The sequence below is a fragment of the Mustelus asterias genome, chromosome 1, assembly GCF_964213995.1.
Source record: "Mustelus asterias chromosome 1, sMusAst1.hap1.1, whole genome shotgun sequence".
Taxonomy (NCBI): Eukaryota; Metazoa; Chordata; class Chondrichthyes; order Carcharhiniformes; family Triakidae; genus Mustelus; species Mustelus asterias.
Genome location: NC_135801.1, coordinates 1,589,308 through 1,610,096, shown reverse-complemented (window position 1 = coordinate 1,610,096; position 20,789 = coordinate 1,589,308). Strand labels below are relative to the sequence as shown.

General features: G+C 41.4%; 1 protein-coding gene across 3 annotated transcripts in view; it reads right to left on the bottom strand.

Moving 5' to 3' along the window:
* The window catches only part of LOC144482885 (sodium/hydrogen exchanger 9B2-like), a 142,935-nt gene that overhangs the window by 36,349 nt on the left and 85,797 nt on the right, over positions 1-20,789 (bottom strand). For all 3 annotated transcript variants that reach the window (XM_078201806.1, XM_078201763.1, XM_078201876.1), the window contains 3 exons: positions 9,255-9,450; positions 5,440-5,610; positions 2,202-2,344 (listed from right to left, as the gene is read on the bottom strand). In XM_078201806.1, the coding sequence (XP_078057932.1) occupies positions 2,202-2,344; positions 5,440-5,610; positions 9,255-9,450 (510 nt within the window). The remainder of the gene's footprint in view (positions 1-2,201; positions 2,345-5,439; positions 5,611-9,254; positions 9,451-20,789) is intronic.

The following is a 20,789-nucleotide window of genomic DNA, read 5'->3' as shown; positions in this document are numbered from 1 at the left end:
TACGTACGATATGTTCAGATGAGGATAGATGAGAGAAAGCTCAAATGGTGCATGAATGGAACATTGACTGGTTGGGTCAAATGGTCTGTTTCTGGGCTGTCGATCCTATATAATCCTATGTAATATCTCATTGAGTGAAACAAAGTGGGTAAAATAATGAATCAAAAAATCAGTAAACAGCAATCATAAGATTTAAAGCAGAAAAGCAAAGCATAATTAAGCCAAAGATTGCTGGACTGAAAAGGCAAAGTTTATTGAAATGAAAATAAATCTATTTCCCAAAATAACTGAGCTCAATACATAGCAAAAGGAATAATGGATCAGCAGTGGAAGCATTCCAAAGAGGAAAAGCTCTATAGGGATAAATAGAGAGATTAAAACTAAACTAAGATGAAGAGGGAAGCATATGGTGAGATTTGGACAGATATTAAAGAAAATCAAAAGGAATGTATGAAGTGTAGAAAAGGAGGTAAAAGGGATTATGAAAAAAAGGCCAGGGGATAACGTCAAAGGAAATGGTAAGGGTTTTCAAATAAACATATTAAAAAGTAAAAAGAATAGGAACTGGGGGAGGAATCTGGCTGTGGAGGATAAAGGCTCTCAAATTAATCTTAATTACTAATGTTGAAACAGTTTCTATAAACGATGGTGGCAGTGAGAATGTAGCTGTACAAGGAAGAGGCACAACTGTTAGCCATAAGCGTCGAAAATAAATGAGGTCATTTTATTTTTGCAGAACCAATTGTAAAGAGTGTGGAACTAACTGGATTGGCTCTTTGAAAAGGAGCTAACACTGACTTGATAGACATAAAAGTCTCGAACTGTTCTCTGGATAAGTTGTCAGGCCCTTCAGGGCATGCGTTTTAGGCTGTTGAAGGAAGTCAGAGAACATATAGCAGAAGTTCGAATTATGATTTTTCAATCCCTGTCAGGTAGGTACGTTTTGCCAGTACCTAGAGTGTAGTCAGTATAATATCTATCAAGAAAGGATAATAGGAAAAATTGAACAACTAAATGCCAGTTAGTGTAACATCAGTGAAAACAATTTTCATAATGAGATAAAATTATAAATACTTGGAATAATTAAGGACAGCATAAATTCATTGAATGCAAAGTCTGACAAATGTTTTTGAAATAGTGATTGATTGGATATATAGAATGAATGTAGTAGGCAATTTCTAGAAGGCTCAGGGAGCTGCTTACTAAACTCCAGGGTGCGTTATAACAAATGTTTAACTTTAATTCTATCTCATTTCTGTCAATGTCTGTTGGTTGGATTGGTAAAGGGTAGTAAATTGCCTCCTACTCCATGGGTCAATATTGAGTCCATCTTTGTTCTCAATATAGTGAGATGATTTGGACAAGAGAATGAGGATCACATCATCAAAATCTGCCAGCTTTATAAACATGCAAAAAGACTGACTTTTGCCAAAAGGATTGTCCTTCATATGTAAACCCAAGAAGTGATGAGACAGTGTGACAATTAGGCATCACAGATGAGTCTGGTCGTCTATTCATTGAAGTCCTAGTTTTGTATTTCCCTCTTCCCAGACCAGGAACACTGAAGTTACTCTAAGATCAACTAAGTCAGTACAGAATAAAGATGTGGAGATGTCGGCGTTGGACTAGGGTAGGGACAGCAACAAGTCTCACAACACCAGGTTAAAGTCCAACAGGTTTATTTGGTAGCACGAACTTTCGGAGCGCTGCCCCTTCATCAGATGAGTCCCCTGATGAAAGGGCAGTGCTCCGAAAGCTCGTGCTACCAAATAAACCTGTTGGACTTTAACCTGGTGTTGTGAGACTTCTTACAGGACAGATCAAAGATCAGACCAAGGACCTGAAGGGCGATACGGGCTCAAGACATTGGGTGGGATTCTGCAGCCACACTCGCCCCAAAACTGGAGAATCCTGCCCGAGATCAATGGATCTTTGCGTGGTCCGCCCCCCCCGCCGGCTACGATTCCCGTGGCAGGCGGGACGGGGGAATTCCCCTCGTTGATTCTGTTTTTGTCTTCAAGATGCTGCCAGACCTGCTGAGTTTTTCCAGCATTTCCTGTTTTTACTTCGGACCTAGGATCTACATGGTTTGTACCGCAGTATTTAGCGAGTGCAATAACTAAAAACTAAATGAACTATAACAAACTTGAATGTTGGGTTTTATAGGAACAAAATGGAGGTGAGAAACATATTGTCTATACCTTTGCATCTAGCCCAAGTCCAGCTCGGGTAAGGATAATTGCAAGTGCTATACTTCTCAAGGACGAGGACCACTTGTAGTCAATGTAAATTGCATCACTGACAACAGGAATATTTCGGAGAACAAATCCAGCAAGCAGCATTCCTGGTACACAAATGCAAAGAAAATACATTACAGATTAAACTGCTATTACATAAATTAAATACAGATACATAATTAAAGAGTAACACTGCATTCTGGATCAATGGTTAGAAAACAATACGGCCAACAAAAGCTTTATGATAGAAATGTGTGTAAAATGAACAGCCAAGTGCAATAATAAAAATGAATCCACTTGGTTCAAATAATTACTACTTCTCCACAATTTAATCATCACCATGATTCAGATTAATGCTTTGAAGTTAAAGATATATTGAAATTGGAAAAAAAACAACCATCACACTTCTTCAAAAATCTAACAATTTGACAGTTATATTTTCATCTGACTTTTTAATCCTGATGAAAAACGGAGAAAATATTACACTATAGATATACATATAATGTGTATGTTAATGTAGTTGTCAATGTGTACAAGTCAGCATGAATTAAAAACTGGCCTGTGTTGTGAAGATTAAAAGACTTGCATTTATATAGCAACTTTCACTACTTTATGACATCCAAAGCACTTTGGAACCAATTTAAATACATTTGTAAGTGTGGTCACTATTGTGATGTAGGAAACAGATTGACATTTTGCACAGATCATGGTCTCAACAACAAGATAATGACCAGATAAATCTGTTTGAATGTTGGTTGAGGAATAAGAATTGGCCAGAACATTGGGGAGAACAGCCTGCTCTCCTTCAAGATAGTTCTGTGAAATATTTTACATTGATCTCAGACAGCAATCAGTTCAATGTTTTATTTGAAAGATGTACTCCAACAGTGCAGCAAAGGCTCAGTCAAAGATGCAGCTGCCTACACAGGGGCTATCAAAATTCTTAGAACATAGAACATTACAGCGCAGTACAGGGCGTTCGGCCCTCGATGTTGCGCCGACCAGTGAAACCAATCTAAAGCCCATCTAACCTACACTATTCCAATATCATCCATATGTTTATCCAATAACCACTTAAATGCCCTTAATGTTGGCGAATCCACTAATGCTGCAGGCAGGGCAGTCCACGCCTTTACTACTCTCTGAGTGAAGGACCTACCTCTGACATCTGTCCTATATCTATCACCCTTCAATTTAAAGCTACGTCCCCTCGTGCTAGCTATCACCGAGGAAAAAGGCTCTCACTATCCACCCTATCTAATCCTCTGATCATCTTGTATGCCCCTATTATGTCACCTCTTAACCTTCTTCTCTCTAACGAAAACAACCTCAAGTCCCTCAGCCTTTCCTCATAAGACCTTCCCACCATACCTGGCAACATCCTAGTAAATCTCCTCTGCACCCTTTCCAATGCTTCCACATCCTTCCTATAATGCGGTGACCAGAACTGTACGCAATACTCCAAGTGCGGCCGCACCAGAGTTTTGTACAGCTGCAACATGACCTCATGGCTCCTAAACTCAATCCCTCTACCAATAAAAGCTAACACTCCGCACGCCTTCTTAACAACCCTATCAACCTGGTGCCAACTTTCAGGGATCTATGCACATGGACACCGAGATCTCTCTGTTCATCCACACTACCAAGTATCTTACCATTAGCCCAGTACTCTGTATTCCTGTTACTCCTTCCAAAGTGAATCACCTCACACTTTTCCACATTAAACTCCATTTGCCACCTCTCAGCCCAGCCATGCAGCTTATCTATGTCCCTCTGTAACCTGCAAAAACCTTTCGCACTGTCCACAACTCCACTGACTTTAGTGTCATCCGCAAATTTACTAACCCATCCTTCTACATCCTCATCCAGGTCATTTATAAAAATGACAAACAGCAGTGGCCCCAAAACAGATCCTTGCAGTACACCACTAGTAACTGAACTCCAGGATGAACATTTCCCATCAACCACCACCCTCTGTCTTCTTACAGCTAGCCAATTCCTGATCCAAACCGTTAAATCACCCTCAATCCCATGCCTCCGTATCTTCTGCAATAGCTTATCACGGGGAACCTTATCAAATGCTTTGCTGAAAACCATATATACATCAACTGCTTTACCCTCATCCACCTCTTTGGTCACCTTCTCAAAGAACTCAATAAGGTTTGTGAGGCACGACCTACCCTTCACAAAACCATGTTGACTATCCCTATTCAAATTATTCCTTTCTAGATGATTATAAATCCTATCTCTTATAATCCTTTCCAAAACTTTGCCCACAACAGAAGTAAGGCTCACTGGTCTATAATTACCAGGGTTGTCTCTACTCCCCTTCTTGAACAAGGGGACAACATTTGCTATCCTCCAGTCTTCTGGCACTATTCCTGTAGACAACGACGACAAAGATCAAAGCCAAAGGCTCTGCAATCTCCTCCCTAGCCTCCCAGAGAATCCTGGGATAAATCCCATCTGGCCCAGGGGACTTATCTATTTTCACACTTTCCAGAATTGCTAATACCTCCTCCTTATTAACCTCAATCCCGCCTAGTCCAATAGCCTGTGTCTCAGTATTCTCCTCGACAACATTGTCTTTTTCCTGCGTGAATACTGACGAAAAATATTCATTTAGCGCCTCTCCTATCTCTTCAGGCTTCACGCACAACTTCCCACTACTGTCCTTGACTGGCCCTAATCTTACCCTAGTCATTCTTTTATTCCTGACATACTTATAGAAGGCTTTAGGGTTTTCCTTGATCCTACTTGTCACTATTTGGATAAGAGTTTTTCCTCAGGTAATGGTCAACATTCCTTCCTCAACCAACACCATGCAATACAGATCACCACTTCATTCATTCATTTACTAGTTATGAAGCCATGTGCGAAAATTCGCTTCTGCCTTTGCCAACTACAAAGTTATTAAACGTTAAAACTGCTGCGTTGGTTTAAGTATATTTGGTAGCATGAGCTTTCGGAGCGCTGCCTCTTCATCAGGTGAGGGGCAGTGCTCAGAAATCTTGTGCTACCAAATAAACCTGTTGGACTTTAACCTGGTGTTGTAAGACTTCTTAATGTGCCCACCCCACATCGTGTTGATTTAAAGCACTTTAGGAAATGATAATACACTACAGAAAAACATTTTATTTCTATGCTTCAGTATTATCACCCAACATAAACATTCTATTCCTTATATTTTCCATGTTCTTACCTAGAAGACCAGGTAATGGAGGTAAATTAGGAAATTTGATCATTCCAACAATCTTCCCTCCAAGAACTGCGCACACAAAAAGAATCAGATTGCCAAACAAATTACCACCAGGAAGGCACTCTGGGCCTGTGATTGACCAAACAACTGCCCACAGCAGGATCACCATAATCACTGGAAAACAGGGTGAAATCTGATTAATACACAGAGATCAGTCTTTACATCCTTTTAAAATATATATTTTTTCACCTACTTATAACACTTGTCAACAGAAAAGCAATAAACACATTTACTTTTGGAATATGATAGTATTGGTGTCATTGTTAATAAAGACCCAAGGACAATTTGTAGTGTCATAGTACTGAGAAACAAATGCATTCATTTTTAATACATGAATATCAAAGTCATGAATTGAATGTATTCACACCAAACGTTTGCCCCTTTTGGATCCATTTTCCTTGGAGCGTCAAACAAAACATGTCTACAAAACTGCCTTCCCTGCCTCAACAACAAAACACTGTAATAATTGATTTTACACAACAATAATTCAAAACTCCAGGGATCTCTGCAAGTTCACAATTTATTATCCCAATCTATTAGGAGATTGGATGTCATTGATACGCTGAAATAAAAGGCAGGCAGGTGTATGTTAGAACAATAACATTTTCTAGTCCCTATTTTTTCAACACGATCACATCCATATCACATTCTAAAGTGAGTATTTAAACACCAAATTCCATGCAGTATTCAGTAAAATAGAAGGCAATGCTCATCAAGAATATAGACATTTTCGGCTCAGGAATAAGCCATTTAGTACACAAATAGAACATAGAACATTACAGCGCAGTACAGGCCCTTCGGCCCTCGATGTTGCGCCGACCAGTGGAACCAATCTAAAGCCCATCTAACCTACACTATTCCAATATCATCCATATGTTTATCCAATAACCATTTGAATGCTCTTAATGTTGACGAGTCCACTACTGCTGCAGGCAGGGCATTCCACGCCCTTACTACTCTCTGAGTAAAGAACCTACCTCTGACGTCTGTCCTACATCTCTCACCCCTCAATTTAAAGCTATGTCCCCTCGTGTTAGCCATCACCATCCGAGGAAAAAGGCTCTCACTATCCACCCTATCTAATCCTCTGATCATCTTGTATGTCTCTATTAAGTCACCTCTTAACCTTCTTCTCTCTAACGAAAACAACCTCAAGCCCCTCAGCCTTTCCTCACGATTTTCCCACCATACCAGGCAACATCCTGGTAAATCTCCTCTGCACCCTTTCCAACACTTCCACATCTTTCCTATAATACAGCGACCAGAACTGTACGCAATACTCCAAATGCGGCCGCACCAGAGTTTTGTACAGTTGCAGCGTGACCTCCTGGCTCCGAAACTCAATCCCTCTACCAATAAAAGCTAACACACCGTACACCTTCTTAACAACCCTATCAACCTGGGTGCCAACTTTCAGGGATCTATGCACATGGACACCCAGATCCCTCTGTTCACCCACACTACCAAGTATCTTACCATTAGCCCAGTACTCTGTATTCCCGTTACTCCTTCCAAAGTGAATCACCTCACACTTTGCTGCATTAAACTCCATTTGCCACCTCTCAGCCCAGCCATGCAGCTTGTCCCTCTGTAACCTGCCACTTCCCTCCGCACTGTCTACAACTCCACCGACTTTAGTGTCATCCGCAAATTTACTAATCCATCCTTCTACGCCCTCATCCAGGTCATTAATAAAAATTACAAACAGCAGTGGCCCCAAAACAGATGCTTGAGGTACACCACTAGTAACTGAACTCCAGGATGAACATTTCCCATCAACCACCACCCTCTGTTTTCTTACAGCTAGCCAATTCCTGATCCAAACCACTAAATCACCCTCAATCCCATGTGTCCGTATTTTCTGCAAAAGCTTACCATGGGGAACCTTATCAAATGCTTTGCTGAAATCCATATACACCACATCAACCGCTTTACCCTCATCCACCTCTTTGGTCACCTTCTCAAAGAACTCAATAAGGTTTGTGAGGCACGACCTACCCTTCACAAAACCGTGCTGACTATCCCTATTCAAATTATTCCTTTCTAGATGATTATAAATCCTATCTCTTATAATCCTTTCCAAAACTTTGCCCACAACAGAAGTAAGGCTCACCGGTCTATAATTACCAGGGTTGTCCCTACTCCCCTTCGTGAACAAGGGGACAACATTTGCTATCCTCCAATCTTCTGGCACTGTTCCTGTAGACAATGACGACACAAAGATCAAAGCCAAAGGCTCTGCAATCTCCTCTCCCGCCTCCTAGAGAATCCTAGGATAAATCCCATCCGGCCCAGGGGACTTATCTATTTTTACCCTTTCCAGAATTGCTAACATCTCCTCCTTATGAACATCAATCCCGTCCAGTCCAACAGCCTGCATCTCAGTACTCCCCTCGACAACACTGTCCCCCTCCAGTGTGAATACCGACGAAAAATATTCATTTAGTGCCTCTCCTATCTCTTCAGGCTCCACGCACAACTTCCCACTACTGTCCTTGACTGGCCCTAATCTTACCCTAGTCATTCTTTTACTCCTGACATACCTATAGAAAGTTTTAGGGTTTTCCTTGATCCTACCTGCCAAAGACTTCTCATGTCCCCTCCTGGCTCTTCTTAACTCTTTCTTTAGATCCTTCCTGGCTAACTTGTAACTCTCAAGCACCCTAACTGAGCCTTCACGTCTCATCTTAACATAAGTCTCCTTCTTCCTCTTCACAAGAGATTCAACTTCCTTAGTAAACCACGGTTCCCTCTCACGACTGCTTCCTCCCTGCCTGACAGGTACATATTTATCGAGGACGCGTAGTAGTTGTTCCTTGAACAAGCTCCACATTACAATTGTGCCCATCCCCTGCAGTTTCCTTCCCCAACCTATGCCACTTAAATCTCGCCTAATCGCATCATAATTTCCTTTCCCCCCGCTATAACTCTTGCCCTTTGGTATATACCTATCCCTTTCCATTGCTAAGGTAAACGTAATCAAATTGTGGTCACTGTCACCAAAGTGCTCACTTACCTCCAAATCTAACACCTGGCCTGGTTCATTACCCAGTACCAAATCCAATGTGGCCTCGCCTCTTGTTGGTCTATCTACATACTGTGTCAGGAAGCCTTCCTGCACACATTGGACAAAAAATGACCCCTTTTAGCTTAAATTTTAGCTTAATTTAATTATTCCCAACAAAATCTACTTGCCCTCATCAGGGTAACTCTCTCCAGTATCACATACGGTGACTATAGCTTAGATATATTTTGTAATTTGTGTTAACAAATACACAAAGATTTTAAGGTTAGGTTAAGGGAGGTGTAAAGGAGTACTGTATTGTAACCCAACTTTTCACCTTTCTTAAATGTTTTTTTTTGTTGCAACTAATAGCAGTCCTGTCACTCTGTTCCTCCATGTTTTCTAAAAAAAGTTACTCTCTTTTGGACCAGAATTCCATTCTGGTATCTTCCCACCCAGTTACAATATCAACTTGTTACACTGTGTACAAAAATTCTGCTCTGCTCAACAATTCTAAGTATAATCTGGTCAGCACTGAATCAAATTTGAGCATCTAATCTAAAAATTGTGGAAAAGCATTGGAGTAGAATTATAATGGCAACACCAGAACCTGAAAAAGAATCAATGTAATGATGTGGCACATCAAAAGTAGTGAAACCTCTGTTCATATAGAAACGTGTAACCATACAGAATATTATGGTCCAGTTTCTGTTATTAACAAAAACAAACTAATATTCAAATATTGTGGTCTAACCCTTTGTTAATACACTAGCAATGATTCCTTGAGGTGGGCATGCACATATTCGCCATAGTTTGCCATGATGAGCAGGCCTCTCCTCTTGGCTGCTTTTATTCAAAAGGGTGGTCAGAGCAGTTTCAGTAGATGATTGATGCTCTACTTCCACTGGTACACCTGAATCGTCGGTAGAATTCACCTTCGCAATGACATCCTGAAACAAGAATACAAAATACATCATATTTATTAGGCACCTAATCTAGTCTCTTTGGTAAGGAATAACTTGACAGGTTAATAATTAGAACTAGTAGGATGTTAATTCCATATTGGCTTTTCTGTTAAATTGTTGTAAAGAATTGAGCATGCAGCCATAGGCATGCTCAAGATATTGGTTAATGTGCACAAATCATATGTTGTTAGTATGGATGTTAATAGCTGATACATAGAAAATAGAAGCAGGAGTAGACCATTCGGTTCTTCAAGCCTGCTCTGCTGTTCATTATCATGGCTGAACATCCAACTCAATAGCCTGATCCCACTTTCCCCCATATCCTTTGATCCCTTTTGCCCCAAGTGCAATATCTAACTCCTTCTTGAAAACATACAATGTCTCAAGTACATTCTGTGGCACTTAATTCCATAAGCTCACTACTCTCTGGGTGAAGAAGTTTCTCCTTATCTCAGTCCTAAAAGGTTTATCCCTTATCCTTAGACTATGACCCCTGGTTCTGGACCCCCTCACCATCAAAAACATCCTTCCCACATCTAACCTGTCTAGTCCTGTTAGAATTTTATAGGTTTCTATGAGATCCTCCCTCATTCTTTTGCAATGAATATAATCGTAACCAATCTCTCTTCATATGCCAGTCCCACCAACCAGGAATCAGTCTGGTAAACCTTTGCTGCACTCCCTCTATAGCAAGCACATCCTTTCTGAGATATTAGACACGGCACACAATATTCCAGGTCCAGCAAGGTGCTGTGTAATTGGAGCAAGACATCCCTGCTCTTGTACTTGAATCCTCTCGCTACGAAGATCCACATACAATTTGCCTTCTTTACTGTCTGCTGCACCTGCATGCTGAGAAGTTGTCACCACACAGCTGAAGTGCTTGTTGCTGCATCAAAATGGCTGACAGAATGCTGGGCTTGCTAAGACTAAAATGCTACTTGGGGTTAACAAAATTCAACTTCAAAATAAAGACTCTACTCTCAGGCCAGCAAACACAAGCAGGCTCTGGTGCAGTGACAGAAGTGCACACACAATCTGATAATCATCAAGTTAACTTCACTAGTTACTGAACTGACATACATCACAAATTGGTTATCCTAACAATAGCATGCTTTCAAACATATCTATAACAGGCTAGCATTCTCATTGTGTGTCAATGGAGTGAGCATGGTCCTTATGTATGAATCGATGTCACTTCTAACAAACTCCACTGGTCATCTTAAATTGGTTGTTAGTGCAGATATTAGTGCACTCAGGATTGTTCAGCAAATGCTGCCCAGTTGCTTGCACTAATAGTTGCGCTAACAACCAATTTAAAATAATCAGCTGAGCTTGAAAATTGGCTAATTTATGCTGGCTAGGAGCGACATATATTAATATACAATAAACATTCCTTTTGCAAATAAAGGAATACGGTCAAGCCTTGAGCCTTTTTTTGAATTATCCAGAGGCTTCAAGAGACTATAGTTCCCCACTGCTTTCTCCATAGCAATGCCTTGACCACAATCGACTTGCCACTAATCAGCATGCTTTCCTCCTGTAGTATAAATTGTGATTGTTTGAGATTTGACATTCTTGAGTTGATCCTGATCAGTGCAAGGCGAAAAGTGTTGGCATTATATCTCTCTTTTCAGTAATATTTAATTTCTGTACTGCCAAGCGATTGAGATTGGTTTTGTTTAAGTTTAAGATTCCTGTTTGGGATTGGAGTGTGTTGCATTTGGATTTCAATTGTATTATGATCACTTTTTCCCCCCAGAGGATCTTTTACTACAAAATTACTCATTAAACCTGTCTCAATATGCAATACTAGATCAAAAATAGCTTTATTCCTAGCTGGTTCCACAATGTGTTTTTCCACAAAACTGTCACAAAACAACCTCATCTTCCAGATAACTTTTGCCCATTTTATCTGTTCTGTATATATTGATTAGAAAACATATATATTTATATTATGTTACACATATATATTGTGTGCATGTTGTATTAGCTTATGGCCAAGAATTAGTCTGTTTGATCACATGAAGATCCAAGGCAGAAACTCATCACCAAGTAGACACTAATCTTGAATCGAGTGTCAGCCAATGACGACAGATTATAGTTTTACTAAATGACACTATAAAAGCTTAATTTTTCACATTTATACAGTGTTGTCTATTCATTAATGCGAAACAAATTCTATTCTTTAAATCTATTCAAACATGTGATTTAATATGCTGCCAATCTCCATTGGACATTATGTGCAAATAGCTACAGGTATAGTATATCAACTGTGCTGAATCTATTAATTTAGACCAGTGTTATTAACACATGCACTAAATCAAGAGAGAATCATTGAGAAAAAAGCCACTGGAGAAGTTCAGCGAAGGTAGGCACTTTAATATATTGTTTTACTCTACTGAGTAGTGTACTATATGAGACTATACACCGGGTTCCACTCAATGGTAGACAAAAGCTTGACTGCTTAAGGAAACCAGACAAGCAGTGACATGGTGATACTCATATGACTCATTGGTTTGTCTGGACAAATGAACAGTACTTCTGGACATATTGATAACTTTGTTGTGTTATTATGACAAGATTGAGGTTCCCTTTGGAAAACTGCATACGCTTTTGGCCAAAAGGTGGTAGAGCTATTGAGAGCGGATTTACATAAAAATAGGCTGATTGTGGTATTTGAATACAACACTTTAATAGTAGATATTGTAATTGAAATAGTTTTCATCAAGAAAAGATTGGGACACATGATCACAGCTAGATGTGAAAGGAATAGCAGTGGTGAATAATTGGTGAGTTACGGGCACAAATAGCAATGTAGGAATCTGGTGGATTGGCAATAATGGAAACATGGTTCTGGATTTTCCTTTCCACTCATGTTGGATATGCTTGGCAACGGGAGCAGAAAATATCACAAGGATTGCAAAGTTGCATTTTATATCTGCATAAACGCATGACATAATTGTCCCCTCCCCCCGTCAGTGAAGGGACAACTTTCCCAATGTTCAATGTCGGGAACATCATTATAATAAATTAATATATGGTTATCAGACCCCCTATGCCAGATTACAAGACTAGGTAGGAAAGACTGGAGTTGTTCTTCTTGGAGCAAAGGGGAGGGGAGATTTAACAGAGTTATACAAGATTGTGACAGATTAGGATAAGAAAGATCTCTTCCCATTAATTAATGATACAATGCCTTCATCAGTTGGGGCATAGAGTATAAAAATTAGCTCGTCATGTTGCAGCTGTACAGCACCGCTGACTCAGCGCCAGGGACCATAGAACCATAGAACATTACAGCTCAGAAACAGGCCTTTTGGCCCTTCTTGGCTGTGCCGAACCATTTTTCTGCCTCGTCCCACTGACCTGCACCTGGACCATATCCCCCCACACCCCTCTCATCCATGTACCTGTCCAAGTTTTTCTTAAATGTTAAAAGTGAGCCCGCATTCACCACTTCATCTGGCAGCTCATTCCACACTCCCACCACTCTCTGTGTGAAGAAGCCCCCCTAATATTTCCTTTAAACTTTTCCCCCTTCACCCTTAACCCATGTCCTCTAGTTTTTTTCTCCCCTAGCCTCAGTGGAAAAAGCCTGCTTGCATTCACTCTATCTATACCCATCATAATTTTATACACCTCTATCAAATCTCCCCTCATTCTTCTACGCTCCAGGGAATAAAGTCCTAACATATTCAACCTTTCTCTGTAACTCAGTTTCTCAAGTCCCGGCAACATCCTTGTAAACCTTCTCTGCACTCTTTCAACCTTATCAACATCCTTCCTGTAATTAGGTGACCAAAACTGCACAAAATACTCCAAATTCGGCCTCACCAATGTCTTATACAACCACACCATAACATTCCAACTCTTATACTCAATACTTTGATTTATAAAGGCCAATGTACCAAAAGCACTCTTTACAACCCTATCTACCTGTGACGCCACTTTTAGGGAATTATGTATCTGTATTCCCAGATCCCTCTGTTCTACTGCACTCTTCAGTGTCCTACCATTTACCTTGTATGTTCTACCTTGGTTTGTTCTTCCAAAGTGCAATACCTCATACTTGTCTGCATTAAACTCCATCTGCCATTTTTCAGCCCATTTTTCTAGCTGGTCCAAATCCCTCTGCAAGCTTTGAAAACCTTCCTCACTGTCCACTGCACCTCCAATCTTTGTATCATCAGCAAATTTGCTCATCCAATTGACCACATTATCATCCAGATCATTGCTATAGATGACAAACAACAATGGACCCAGCACTGATCCCTGTGGCACACCACTAGTCACAGGCCTCCACTCAGAGAAGCAATCCTCCACTACCACTCTCTGGCATCTTCCATTGAGCCAATGTCTAATCCAATTTACTACCTCTCCATGTATACCTAGCGACTGAACCTTCCTAACTAACCTCCCATGCGGGACCTTGTCAAAGGCCTTACTGAAGTCCATGTAGACAACATCCACTGCCTTCCCTTCATCCACTTTCCTGGTAACCTCCTCGAAAGACTCTAATAGATTAGTTAAACATGACCTACCACGCACAAAGCCATGTTGACTCTCCCTAATAAGTCCCTGTCTATCCAAATATTTGTGCATCCTATCTCTTAGTACTCCTTCCAATAATTTACCTACTACTGACATCAAACTTACCGGCCTATAATTTCCCGCATTACTTTTTGAGCCTTTTTTAAACAACAGAACAACATGAGCTATCCTCCAATCATCCGGCACCTCACCCGTGGATACCAACATTTTAAATACATCTGCCAGGGCCCCTGCAATTTCAACACAAGTCTCCTTCAAGGTCTGAGGGAATACCCTGACTGGTTCTGGGGATTTGTCTACTCTGATTTGCCTCAAGACAGCAAGCACCTCCTCCCCTTTAATCTGTATAGGTTCCATGACCTCCCTACTTGTTTGCCTTATTTCCATAGACTCCATGCCAGTTTCCTTAATAAATACGGATGCAAAAAACCCATTTAATATCTCCCCCCATTTCTTTTGGTTCCATACATAGCCGACCACTCTGATCTTCAAGAGGACCAATTTTATCCCTTACTATCCTTTTGCTCTTAATATACCTGTAGAAGCTCTTAGGATTATCTTTCACCCTGTCTGCCAAAGCAACCTCATGTCTTCTTTTAGCCCTCCTGATTTCTTTCTTAAGTAGTTTCTTGCACTTTTTATACTCAAGCATCTTATTTGCTCCCTGTTGCCTATACATGTCATACATTTCTCTCTTCTTTATCAGTGTTACAATCTCCCTCGAGAACCAAGGTTCCTTATTCGTATTCACTTTGCCTTTAATCCTGACAGGAACATACAAACTCTGCACTCTCAAAATTTCTCCTTTGAAGGCCTCCCACTTACCAATCACATCCTTGCCAGAGAACAGCCTGTCCCAAACCACACTTTTTAGATCCTTTCTCATTTCTTCAAATTTGACCTTTTTCCAGTTTAGAACCTCAACCCGAGGACCAGATCTATCTTTATCCATGATCAACTTGAAACTAAGGGCGTTATGATCACTGGAACCAAAGTGCTCCCCTATACACACTTCCGTCACTTGTCCTAACTCGTTTCCTAATAGGAGATCCTATATTGCATCCTCTCTAGTTGGTACCTCTATATATTGATTTAGAAAATTTTCCTGAACACATTTTACAAACTCTAACCCGTCTAGACCTTTAACAGTATGGGAGTCCCAATCTATATGTGGAAAATTAAAATCCCCTAATATCACAACTTAATGTTTCCTGCAGTTGTCTGCTATCTCTCTGCAGATTTGCTCTTCCAACTCTCGCTGACTATTGGGTGGTCTATAATACACCCCCATTAATGTGGTCATACCTTTCCTGTTTCTCAGCTCCACCTATATGGCCTCGGTAGACAAGCCCTGGGTTCAATTCCAGCTTCGGGTCACTGTCTGTGTGTGAAGTTTGCACGTTCTCCCAGTATCTTCATGGGTTTCCTCCAGGTGCACTGGTTTCCTCTCACACTCCAAAGGTGTGTGGGTTAGGTTGATTGACCATGCTAAATTGCCCCTTAGTCAAGGGGACTAGCAGGGTAAATACGTGGGGTTATAGGGATAGGGCCTGGGTAGAAATGTTGTCGGTTCAGGCTCAATGGGCTGAACAGCCTTCTCTCCTTCTGCACTACATAAGGATTCTATAATTCTATAACTTTAGTGAGGCCACATTTGGAATATTGTGTGCAGTTCTAGTCACCACACGACCAGAAGGATATGGAGGCTTTGGAGAGGGTACAGAAAAGGTTTACCAGGATGTTGCCTGGTTTGGAGAGTATTAGCTATGAGGAGAGATTGGACAAACTTGGTTTGTTTTCACTTGAATGTCAGAGGCTGAGGGCGACCTGAAAGAAGTTAACAAAATTATGAGAGGCATGGATAGAATGGATATTCAGAGTTTTTTTCCCAGGGTAACAATGTCATTTACTAGGGGACATAGGTTTCAGGTAAAAGGGGGAAAGTTTAAAGGAGATGCGAGAGGCAAGTTTTTTTTTACACAGAGGGCGACAAGTGCCTGGAATGCGTTGCCAGAGGAGGTGGTAGAAGCAGATACAACAGCAATGTTTAAGAGGCATCTTGACAGATACATGAATAGGCAAGGAATAGAGGGATATGAACTGCATAGAGGCAAAAGGTCTTTAGTTTAGAAAGGTGTCATGTGTCGGCACAGGCTTGGTGGGCCGAAGGGCCCCTTCCTGTGTTGGACTGAGGACTAGGTGACACAGATTTAAGACTTTGGGCAGGAGATAGAACATAGAACATAGAAAAGCTACAGCACAAACAGGCCCTTCGGCCCACAAGTTGCACTAAACAATTTCCTTACCTTCTAGGCTCATCTATAACCCTCTATCTTACTAACCTCCGTGAACCTATCCAAAAGTCTCTTAAAAGACTCAATCGAATCCACTTCCACCACCACTACCGGCAGCCGATTCCACACACCCACCACCCTCTGAGTGAAAAACTTACCCCTAACATCTCCTCTGTACCTACTCCCCAGCACCCTAAACCTGTGGCCTCTCATGACAACCATTTCAGCCCTGCGTAAAAGCCTCTGAGAATCCACTCTATCAATACCTCTCAACATCTTATACACCTCTATCAGATCACCTCTCATCCTTCGCCTCTCCAAGGAGAATAGACCTAGCTCTCTCAACCTATCCTCATAAGGCATACCACTTAATCCCGGCAACATCCTTGTAAATCTCCTCTGCACCCGTTCTATGGCTTCCACATCCTTTCTGTAATGAGGCGACCAGAACTGGGCACAGTACTCCAGGTGGGGTCTGACCAGGGTCCTAAACAGCTGCAGCATTATCTCCCGATTTCTAAACTCAATTCCTCTATTGATGAAGGCCAGTATTCCATACGCCTTCTTAACCACAGCCTCTACCTGCGATGCTGCTTTGAGTGTCCTATGAACCCGGGCCCCAAGATCCTTCTGATCTTCCACACTGCCAAGCGTCTTACCCTTTATATTATATTCTTCCATCCTATTCGACCTGCCAAAATGAACCACCACACACTTATCTGGGTTGAAGTCCATCTGCCACTTCTCCGCCCAGTCTTGCATCTTATCTATGTCTCGTTGCAACTGCTGACATCCCTCTACACTATCCACAACACCTCCAACCTTTGTGTCTTCAGCAAACTTGCCAACCCATCCTTCCACTTCCTCATTCAGGTCATTTATAAAAATCACAAAGAGCAAGGGTCCCAGAACAGATCCCTGGGGCACCCCACTGGTGACCGACCTCCACTCTGAAAAAGACCCATCTACAACCACTCTTTGCCTTCTGTGGGCAAGCCAGTTCTGAATCCACAAAGCAACGTCCCCTTGTATCCTATGCCACTTCACTTTCTCCATAAGCCTTGCATGGGGCACCTTATCAATCGCCTTACTGAAATCCATATAAACCACATCTACCGCTCTTCCCCCGTCTAAGTGTCAAGTCACATCTTCAAAAAACTCAATCAGACTCGTAAGGCATGATCTGCCTCGGACAAAGCCGTGCTGGCTACTTCTGATCATACTATTCCTTTCCAAGTGTTCATAAATCCTGCCTCTCAGGATCTTCTCCATCAACTTACCAACCACTGAGGTTAGACTCACCGGTCTATAATTTCCTGGGCTATCTCTTCTCCCTTTCTTGAATAACGGAACCACTTCCGCCATCCTCCAATCCTCCGGAACCTCTCCCGTCTCCATTGACGACGCAAAGATCATCGCCAGAGGATCAGCAATCTCTTCCCTCGCCTCCCACAGTAACCTGGGGTACATCCCATCCGGTCCCGGTGATTTATCTAACTTGATGCTTTTCAACAGCTCCAACACATCCTCTTTCCTAATGCCCACATGCTCAATCTTCTCAGTCCACTGCAAGTCTGCACTGCAACTACCAAGATCTTTTTCCACTGTGAATACTGAAGCAAAGTATTCATTGAGTACCTCTGCCATTTCAACCGGTTCAGTACAGACTTTCCCACCGTCACATTTGATAGGTCCTACTCCTTCACATCTTATCCTCTTGCTCTTTATGCAAGGGGATTGTGAGGAAGAACATTTTAACACAGCAAATAATAATTACTTGCCCATGATGGTGGTGGAAGCTGGGTCAATGTGTTGAATGGAAAGTGAAGAAAATAAACTAGCAGGACTATGGGAATCAAGCAGCTGTGGAACTGACTGGATTGTCCCATGGGGAGCCAGCATGGATCTGCGGGCTGATAGAATGGCTAATATCTTTACCATTTCAACTAGCATTGTGCAACGACAGCACCCAAGTACAAAACTAACATAAAACAGATTCGTAGCATTTCTCACTCACTACAACAACTGATTATGTAGAAATTACTTTTTCAAGGTTAGTTCGAAATCAACGGACTCAAAGTTGTGTGGTTATCTGGTTTGAAATAGGATTGAAGGTCAGGGATAAAATTCTGGTATTGACAATTGATTTATGGGTCACTAAGAAGAATGGAAGATGGCTGTATATCTGTACAAAGATCAGAGTTTTATTGTGTTGGAACTTTATCTATATGTAATTGGTGTCCTATGGAAATGAAAAGAATCAGGTCAATTTATTAATTAATCACGCTGGACACGTCAGGTTAGAATGGCCATTGGACATGTCCAGCTAATAAGGCTGCAGAAATAAACCCCCTATAAGCAGCTTACCCTTATTTGGAATTGATTTTTGTGAGCACAGTTCAGATACAAACAAGGACTAGGAGCTAACAAGAGTAACTGCCGGCGGTTTCATTTTTGAGCCTTGAAAAACATGCTCTCCAACAAAAGTCAAGGAAAAAGTAACAATCAGGAAAGAACAAAATTTCTTTACTGGAAAAGTGCCTGGACAACCCATCTGGTTCACTAATGTCCTTCAGGTAAAAATAATCTGCCATCCTTACCTGGTCTGGCCTACAGGTGACTCCAGGCCCACAGTAGTGTGGTTGACTCTTAAATGGACTGGCAAACTTAGGGATAGGCAATAAATGCTGGCCCAAGCCAGTGACACTCTTGTCCCATGAAAGAATTTAAAAAATCTAAAACACACACGAATATTGAGCTCTTACAGTGGTGGACTGGATACAACAGTTAGCTGTATTCTGATAACTATGAACACTAAATGCTGGTGACAATATCAATGTACTTAGCAGCAGAATCCAGTTTATATTGAAAATGGGGACTTACTTTTTGACAAAAGCAGGCTTCTGTCCATAGGAAGTAAAAATAACTAATGATACACTTGCCACGACATCCATTTACCTTAAATATTTTATGAGGAGCAATGAATCTTCAGGGTCTAACCCTTATGTTTTGACGGCTGATATGTAGAATCATACAGTGCAGAAGAGACCGTTCGGTCCATCGAGTCCACACCGACACATTAGAAATACCTCAACTCTCACTTAATCCCATCTGCGAGCATTTAGCACGCCATAACATTCAGGGCTATGTGCCAAGTGCTCATCCAGATATCTTTTAAAGGATGTGAGGCAACCCACCTCTACCACCCTCCCAGGCAGCATATTCCAGACCGTCTCCATCCTCTGGGTAAAAATGTTTTTCCTTGCATCCCTCCTAAACCTCCTGCCCCTCACCTTGAACCTATGCCCCCTCATGACTGACCCTTCAACTAGGGGGAACAGCTGCTCCTTATCCACTCTGTCCATGTCTCTCAATCTTGTACACCTCGATCAGGTCATCCCTCAGTCTTCTCTGCTCCAACGAAAACAACCCAAGCCTACCCAACCTCTCTTCATAACTTAAATGTTCCATCCCAGGCAGCATCCTGGTGAATCTCCTCTGCACCCCCTCCAATGCAATCACATCCTTCCGACAATGTGGCGACCAGAACTGCACACAGTACTCTAGCTATGGCCTCACAAACGTTCTACACAACTCCAACAGGATTTCCCTGCTTTTGTAATCTATGCCTCAATTGATAAAGGCAAATGTCTTTTTCACCACCCTACTAACATGCCCTTCTGTTCTCAGAGATTTGTGGACAAACACGCCAAAGTCCCTTTGTTCCACAGAACTTCCTTGTGTCCTACCATTCATTGAATACTTTCTTGTCAAATTACTCCTTCCAAAGTGTCTCACCTCTCACTTTTCAGGGTTAAATTCCATCTGCCACTTTTCTGACCATTTGACCATTCCATCTATATCTTCTTGTAGCCCAAGACACTCTGCCTCACTGTTAACCACCCGTCCAATCTTTGTGTCATCCGCAAACTTACTAATCCTACCCCCACATGGCCATCAATGTTATTTATATAAATGACGAATAATAGGGGGCTCAACACAGATCCCTGTGGTATGCCACTGGCTTCCAGTCACTAAATCAGGCTTCTGTCATCACCCTCTGTCTCCTTTTGAATCCACTTTGTCAAATTACCCTGTATCCCATGTGAATTTATCTTCTTTACAAGTCTCCCATGTGGGACCTTGTTAAAGACTTTGCTGAAATCCATATAAACTACATCGACTGCACTACCCTGGTCTACACATCTGGTCACCTCCTCAAAAAATTCAATCAAATTTGTTAGGCATGACCTCCCTCTGACAAAGCCATGCAAGATTCTTTAGTTCCTAATGGAAGTAATCAACTTTTCTGAGAGAAAAAAGAAAATAAGTTTTGAATGTCTCTGTGAAGTTAGTGCTCAAAGCACTGGATCAATAATCTAAAAGTTTCTCACAACAATTATGTTGAGATTACATTTAAGGTTCATGAGAACTGCTTAATTCTCAAAACAGGTGAACAAGAGTAAGCATTAAATG